General features: G+C 33.7%; 1 protein-coding gene and 1 non-coding gene across 2 annotated transcripts; one reads left to right on the top strand and one right to left on the bottom strand.

Annotated features, from left to right (window-relative positions):
• Positions 1-1,141: 1,141 nt before the first annotated feature.
• LOC131624923 (DNA-repair protein XRCC1-like) lies at positions 1,142-5,420 on the bottom strand. The gene is made up of 8 exons (XM_058895849.1): positions 5,272-5,420; positions 4,862-5,102; positions 4,553-4,741; positions 3,567-3,678; positions 2,931-3,007; positions 2,699-2,809; positions 2,343-2,429; positions 1,142-1,655 (listed from the first exon to the last, which is right to left on the bottom strand). Exons 2-8 carry the CDS (start codon positions 5,066-5,068, stop codon positions 1,314-1,316), a joined length of 1,125 nt encoding a protein of 374 aa, XP_058751832.1. The 5' UTR covers positions 5,069-5,102; positions 5,272-5,420; the 3' UTR covers positions 1,142-1,313.
• On the top strand, positions 5,420-5,501 carry TRNAS-AGA (transfer RNA serine (anticodon AGA)). Its single transcript has one exon. It is a non-coding gene; the product is annotated as a tRNA-Ser (tRNA).
• The last annotated feature ends 2,465 nt before the right edge of the window (positions 5,502-7,966 follow it).

Here is a 7,966-nt window from a genome sequence, read left to right as displayed (position 1 = left end):
CATTGGAAGCTAAGGAAAAGGCCATTGAGAACGTGAAGGCTTTTGTGGTGGCATTGACCTCTCAAGTTATCTCAATTGAAGGTTCTCTTCAGAAAGAGATGGCTCATCGAGCTGAAGAGTGAGAGGCCTGCAAGGAGAAGCTAGTAGTTTTGGAGAAAGGACTTGATGACGTTGTCAACGAAGCTTTCAAGAATGTGTTTGATTAGGTGGATCCTAGGTGTTCAGGTCTCAGTTATACAAAATTCATCAACAACTCTACTTGATTTGAATAAGAATTTTTGGTAATTTGAATCATGTTAACAAATGTGAAACATTTGAGAATTGTCAAATTGTAATTCAATTCAACCAATATTCTTATTTGAATCATATGCTCATTTCCTTCTTTGATTAAAATCAATATTTTCTTTGATTCAAATAAACAACTCAAAACTCATATATTTTTTAAAAGATTTAAATGCCAAAATTATTTTTAATGCAAAATGACTTAAAATTTCAAATGAAAAGTATGGTTTTAATGAAAAAAAATCAATGCTCATGAAAAATTATTTTAATATAGATGAAAACTATTTGATGCAATGATCATGATGCACATAGACATGTCATGCACGATGATTTGAATCACACTTTTTGGTGATTTGAATCATGTTAACAAAGGTGAAGAGTTTGAGAATTGTCAAACTGTAATTTGATTCAACCAATATTGTGATTTGAATCATCTGCTCATTTCCATCTTTGATTCAAATCAATATTTTCTTTGATTCAAATAAACAACTCAAAACTCAGTTTTTTAAAAATAGATTTAAATGCCAAGATTATTTTAATGCAAGATGACTTAAAGTTTTAAATTAAAAATATGGTTTTAAGTAACACAAACAAAAAAATGTAATGCTCATGAAAAATTGGTTTAGTGCAGATAAAATTAATTATTTGATGCAATGATCATGATGCACATAGATATGTCATGCACAAATAGCACAATCCATGATCACACAGCAAACAATGGATCACATATGAACAATGTATCAGACAAACTAACAAACTAATAATTAAAGAGAAGATTAAGAATGAGTGAAACTTGTGACCAAGCTCTATCTAAGATGGAGTCTGTAGTGAAAAGCAGTACAATATAGTATATACTGAAGCAGCAAAACAGACTTGAGATGTGAAGAAGTTAACTCTAAAGTCTAAACAGAGGCAGGTAACAGGCTTGAGCCTTTTCTGCAGTATATTGGTATAGAAAAAGAAACAAAAAATTCTAATAACCAAACTATCTACTTTTCATCCCTAAAGAAGAAACAAGTTCAATCAAACATTCACATGTGACACATGTTAGAGGATAAAGTCTTATATGCAAGGTCTATTTCTTGTTCTGTCATCTCGATTGTATCATCACTATCATAGTCAGCTGCATTAGAAGATGCGGCATTTGTTTTTCCCTTTTTGCTTCTTTGTTGTTCATTTATCTTGGATTTCTTTGTCGATTCATGATCTAACCTATTTAGTTCCTCCTCGTAAATACGTTTACAGTCCAGTGCTTGTTTGTGGACATCTTCCTTTGACATTGAAGTCCTAATGTTTCCCATGGCATCCAATTTCGCAAGCTCCTCAACAACTCGAGGTAAGAACTTCCAGTCTTCAGTTCCTCTCCCAATGTCCTGGTTAAAGTTAACAAAACAAACACGATCAGCTCCAAAATTCTGCATTTCATTTAATCTTTGATATAACAGCACCACATTGAAACTAAAAGTAAGAATACCGAAATGGCACAGAATTCAGACATCTGTGTTAAGCACTTCAACAAGTCTAGATGCAAATTATTAATGACTTTGAAAGGATATTTTCAATGTAAACAAGTGTCATTCAGTGGAATGACTCGGTCAAATGATTAACCAATTCTAATTCAAGTAAATCTATCCGGTATCATTAGATACATGGATACTTGGGCATTATAATTAGTCAGCATCATTTGGTACATAGATTGTAGGCATTATACATTGTTCGTCCATTCATGATTAGGAAATAGAAAATACCAAGTACTATTGGAATTCATGTAAGAGAAACTCTGACATGCTTACGATTTGTTATGTTTCCTGTGTAATTCATCTCATACCTTGCCAACAAAGATACGCAAATTGCAATGAATTCTCAAATAATAATGAATGTATTTAAATAATAATATAAATCCGTGCCCTGCATCTATTATCTATTATTAGTCCAATAATCTCATTAATCATTTTTCTCACAGAATTTAAAGTGTCTCTATACAAGGGAAATTTTACTTATATTAGCAACCCCAAAGGTAAACAAAAAAACTAAAAACCAGTTTTAATTATGTGCATTACCTGTTTTTCCTCGAGAGAACATATTGCATCTTGCAAGCAAGTCAGAATCCCTTCTGCAGCTATTTTTGTTATCTCACTTGGATCTGGCTGAAAGGATCACTTAAGAATTTAGTTTCACATAGGATATAACTAACGACCTTGAACACAATTAAGTTAGAACAACAGATAGGCCCAACTTCTGAGTATTTATCACTGTAAGAATGAGCACTTAAATACTATGTTTTCTAACAAACGACTTTGAATCCGCTGCCCAGTGCCTACCTGTTTTTTATCTTTTAGTTTGATTCAATGCAAGTTCAGAATGTTTACTTAAAGTAACAGAAACAGTTATTATACAGGAAATGGAAGATCATAACCTTTTCTTCTTGACTCTCCAACCACTGAATTGTTTTATTCAAATCATCAAGAGCCCACTTCTTTACTTCAGAAGGCTCAAAGCATTTCCTAGCGCCATCAATGTCTTTTCCCTGGAATATGTAATAAACAAAAAAGTAGCAAATATAATTTTAACGGATAAAATAAATATTATTTGGTTCCATTATTCTCAAACCAAGTATGTAAAATTATAAAACAGTTTGCCACTTTTACCTTCGATTTTATAGAAGTACTTGCCTTTGAAGCCTCTCTATCAACGTGCCTTGGTGGTCTGTGAGATGGTTTATGTTCTGCAGTCACCCATAAAATCACAAGAAGGAAATATCAGATGTGAAGCTGGACGGAGACAATGGTGTGGGACTTGCGTAGGAGGTTTGCAAACATGCATATGTCATCAGGTTATACAGATTTGCCATTACAATTTCGCACTAATATATGTCTTTCGGTGAAAAGATAGTTGTAAATAAAGCTTTAAAAACACAGATGTCTTTTTTAAGAAACTTCAGAAATAATTAAGCATGTATATTATCAATATAACTTGCAGATAATGGAGTTTTCTCTTGTTAAAATAGGGATTCTGCTTCAGAAGCAAGTAATTTTTACTTTTTAGGATTTACTTTTCCAGAAAAAAAAAAAGAGAGAGAGAGGAGAGATGACTATGAAATGTGAGATCTAAGATGCAAGTCACAAAGGTCCACAGCTCCGTGCAATCTTTATTACCATATTTTGAGCTCAAATCTCATTTTATATATAAGATGCATGTAGCAATCAGTAAAGCATTTATTTAATACCAAAAGAACTTTGGTTAAAGGTCCTATCAATTTATTAGTGAATATACAGTTATGTCACCTTCATTGACTTCGTGTGATCTACTTCCTTTACGCCATGGTTTCCCGGCATGCATAAGATAACTATCAATTTCGACGAGTTTCCTCTGGGTGTAACATTCTTGTATCCAATCCTATCACACACCCAAAAACAAAATAAAGGATACATCAAGTTAATTTTTGTTAATAAAATATATAGACAATGATACAACCAAAATCAGCATAACATTACTCGAATTTCCCCATCAAAATCTAAAGAGTAGTAAGCTTGATACCCAATAATTTTGACAAATTAATACTCCAATATTAGTTAAAAAAATGTCATGGTCTGGATTATACAACAAATAGGATTCTCCTTAGTGAAATGCTTGGATTAGCACCTTATATAAGAATCACATTCATGTTGACACAACAGAGAGCAAGGAAATCTATTGGGCGGTATCCTTTCCTCGAGTAAGAAGCTTAACATCCAAATGTCAGCCAAGGTAAAACATCCTTAATTTGCTTCATAAATCACTATCCTATGTCTCGAGTACCAACCTCTAAATACCATTGCAAATTATGGACACTACGGCTACGAGCTACAGCAATTGACGCTGAATTGCACACAGAGCATTATTCCATACTCAAAGAAAAATGACATTATACATTGAGATGACCTAGTACCTTCTTGGCTATTAGAAGGTTCAAGATTGAAGACAGAAGTTTCAATTTAAATCTATGGGATTGTTAACAAAGGATCAACACCAGAGATCTTATTTGTTGATAAACTGTCTAAAAATTCTGGCCATGAGACATTAGTAAAACAACACATAGAACAATGTACTTATCCGTACCAAAAGCAGCGAGAATATCAAATAATTAAAAATAGATTCCTAAAGAGTATAACACATAGTGATACATTCTCGAGGAGTTCTTTCTTTCCACAGCTATCCTTCCCAAAAGATAAGTAGTATTTTGAAAGACCATTCACATGTAAAGAGTAAAAAGAAAGGAACAAAGAAAAACCTTTGACACAATAGTTCCACAATCAGCTTCAACTTGTCGAAACTTAGGAGTATTTGGAAACGCACAAACCAAAAGGGTGCAATTAGAGTTCCAGTCAGGCTTAAACTCTGCTCCCATTTCCATAGCACGCGACCTCAAAATCCCACGCTCGGGATTCACAAACCCCGACAGCACAAAAACTACACCTTCCTGTCCATCCATAAACCAGTTCAACGAGTTAATAAAATAAGCTCAGTCAACAACAACACAATCACAACCAAAAATACACACAAAAAAAAAAACAAACACTAATAATCCTTAATAATGTACCAGAAGCTTGTCAAAGCCTATAGATTCCGAACAAGAAGCAGAAGATTGAAGTTTGGCCTTCTTCTTGGAAATCTCAATTTCACTGGATTTCTCACCACTTTCACTATCCAAAACCGGTTTCTTTCCAGAATTTTCATCATCATCATTATCTTTGGAATTCATCCATGATGGAAGGTTTCTCTTGGAACCTTTGTTAATATCAGACATGACAATAACTACACCCAAGTTACAGTAGAAAAACCTGCATTTAGGGTTTGGTAAAAAATTCAAAAATTGTTTCAAATTTTCATCAATCGATAGAAACATACAATGGATTTTGAGGATTGTTTAACATGCATTCAACTTGTTTAGAATAAAAATATACGGATAGGAAATTAAATAAAACGGTAAAGGGAAAGAAAAAGGAGAACCTATTTGGTTGATTAGTTGCTTCTTCTTCTTTCTTTCGCTGCAGTGTTTTGTGAAAGGTTTTGATTACAACTTTTTATCAGTGAGTTGAAGAACAGATTTCGAATAAGCTACGTGATATTTATTATTTTCTGAATGTAAAGCAAATTGGTGGACGTGCCGGAGTGGTTATCGGGCATGACTAGAAATCATGTGGGCTTTGCCCGCGCAGGTTCGAATCCTGCCGTCCACGATTTGTAATATCGTAAAGAGAGAATAACTACAATAATTTTTTTTTACTCTAACTTTTTATCACATTAGTTTTTAATAGAATTCTAAAGAATTTGTTTAAACCTATAATTTATCTCAGTTGTACATGAATCCGTATAATTTTTGTGTGTGTTTACTTATTGTTTATGCACTTTTCTTGTGTTATCCGCTCTACAATCATATTTTGATCTTAACAATCAATTTTTGAAGTTGTTATACTATAAGCAAAAGATTTCACCACACACTCACAATTCAACCTCCCTTCTTGTATATTTTTCTTATCTTCAGTTAGTATCAGAGCACAATTTGTGCTAAACACTCAAGAGTGGCACATAAAAAGATCCTGAAGAGAAAAGTATACTAGATGAGTGAGTTTGATAGTAATATTACTGGTATACCATTTTATTATAATGCTCTTGAAAAGAGTCACTATTATGCTAGACCACCTACATTCAATGGTGATTCCACTCAGTTTGAATGGTGGAAAAGTAAGATGTAGACCTACATTATTGGTCTTGATGATGAGTTATGGGATATCCTTGAGGATGATATTGACATTGAGGTCAATAGTGTTGGAATAGTGGCTGACGGAAAAACTCTCACAACAGCTCAAAAGAAACTCTAGAGGAAACATCATAGAGTTAAAGGGATTTTGATTAAATCTCTACCTCACTATGAGTACATTAAAATCATTGATAAGTCTACTGTTAAGACTATCTTTGATTTCTTGTGTTATACTTATGAAGGGAATCTTTAATTTAAAGAGGCAAAGGCCAACCTTTTTGTACAACACTCTGAATTGTTCAAAATGAAGGATGATGAAGATAATGAAAGCATGCTCTCTATGTTTCAAGTTCTTGTATCAGACATTCAAGTGCTGAACAAAAGTTACACTATATCTGACCATGTAAAGAAAATCTCGAGGAGTCTTCCTGTGAGATTCAGATTTAAAGTCACATATATTCAGGTGGTCAAAGACCTGAATACTGTGAGTCTTCAAAGTCTGATAAGCAACCTTCAGAGCCATGAAATGGAACTAAATGGAGATGAGCTTGTGAAGATGTCTAAACACTGGCTTTAAAATCACTTGTTGAGAAATATGGTGATAAAGTTGTCGGATCCTTAAAAGCTTGGAAATCATAAGAAGCTTCTATTGAAGAATTTTCTGATGGTGACTTTGATGATGAGGAAATGACCTTTGTCATAAAAAAGTTTCAACAGTTGGCTAAAAGGAACAAGAGATTCTATGGTAAAAGTCGTGGTTTCAGAGGCTATAGTTCAAGAGACAAAGATGATGATCATAAAAACGGCTTCAACTACAAGAAGCTTCGTCATTTTAGAGTCGAATGTCTTGATTTGCAGAAGGACAAATCAAACAAAGGAAGCTTCCAGAAGGACAACTTCATAAGTAAATTCAAGAAGAGTTTCTTGGAAACATGGGATGAACTTGATAATAAAAACAATATAGGCAAAGATGAAGGCGAAATAAATCTAGCACTAATGGCTATCACATCATTTGATTCATATTGTGGTTCAGAATCAGAAGATGAAGATGATGTATTTTATAACTTATCTTGTTTTAATCTTATTAATGTCATTCAAGACCTCATGAGTCGTTGCAAAGATAAAGTGAGACACGTGAGAATTTTAAAGATAGATCATGATCTTTTGAAAGAGGAATTAAAAATATCTCAATATAAATTTGAATCTCTTGAAAAAAAGATCATAATGCTCTTTTAAATAAAACTTTTTGGTAAAACATTAAATAAGCATGAAATGGATCTTTAAAGCTTTATTACAACAGGTATGGATAAGGTCTTGGTTATAATGGAGAATGCCCCAAAGTTCAACTTCTAAAGAAGCCCTCAAATGCCTCTTCTTCAAGCAATGCTTAAATATTATTGGAAACTTATTTTGTGCATGCTTCTGATAAGGGTGGGAATCTGACCTAATCAAAACCTAAGATAATTGAACCAAAGGATCTGAAAAAATCAGTACCTAGGACCTTAAAGTCAAAGGTTCCGAAGAAGTTAGTTTCTAAGATCCAACAGTCAAGGGTTCAGAAGAAACCAAAACCCAAAAACTCCTAGTCAAAGGTTCTAAAGAAAGAAGAACCTATGACTTTTGAACCAAAGGTTCTGTTCGAAGGGTTCAAAAACAAAAGCCAAAACTTATCAAAGACAAAAAATTTATAAGCAAAAGTTTGGAATAAGCCTAGACCTTTTAATTAGGCAAAAACTCAAAATAAAAGGAAGACTGTCAAAAGCAACATTAAAAGACCCATATGAATATGGGTAACTAAATAGGAGATTGTGTTTACTACATATTAGTGGTGGCAAAATGGGTTGTAGCCCGCCTAGCCGGCCCGCGCACCTGCCAAAAAAGGGCGGCTTAGTTAGAATTTTGAGTCCGCCGTCCGCCAAATCCTGTCGCCCGCCATAGCCCGCC

This window comes from Vicia villosa, unplaced genomic scaffold (genome assembly GCF_029867415.1).
Source record: "Vicia villosa cultivar HV-30 ecotype Madison, WI unplaced genomic scaffold, Vvil1.0 ctg.000175F_1_1, whole genome shotgun sequence".
Classification (NCBI taxonomy): Eukaryota; Viridiplantae; Streptophyta; class Magnoliopsida; order Fabales; family Fabaceae; genus Vicia; species Vicia villosa.
Note: the sequence above shows the minus strand (reverse complement) of the source record. Positions and strands in the feature narration are given on the sequence as shown.

Bases quoted from the DNA above. Each gene is read 5' to 3' on its own strand.
- LOC131624923 (XM_058895849.1), bottom strand. From the start codon at position 5,068: ATGTCTGATATTAACAAAGGTTCCAAGAGAAACCTTCCATCATGGATG. The intron at 2,810-2,930 runs GTAAAAGTGGCA...TACATATTCCAG, and splicing joins GTACTTCTATAAAATCGAAG to GGAAAAGACATTGATGGCGC. The intron at 2,430-2,698 runs GTTATGATCTTC...TGATCCTTTCAG, and splicing joins TGGAGAGTCAAGAAGAAAAG to CCAGATCCAAGTGAGATAAC.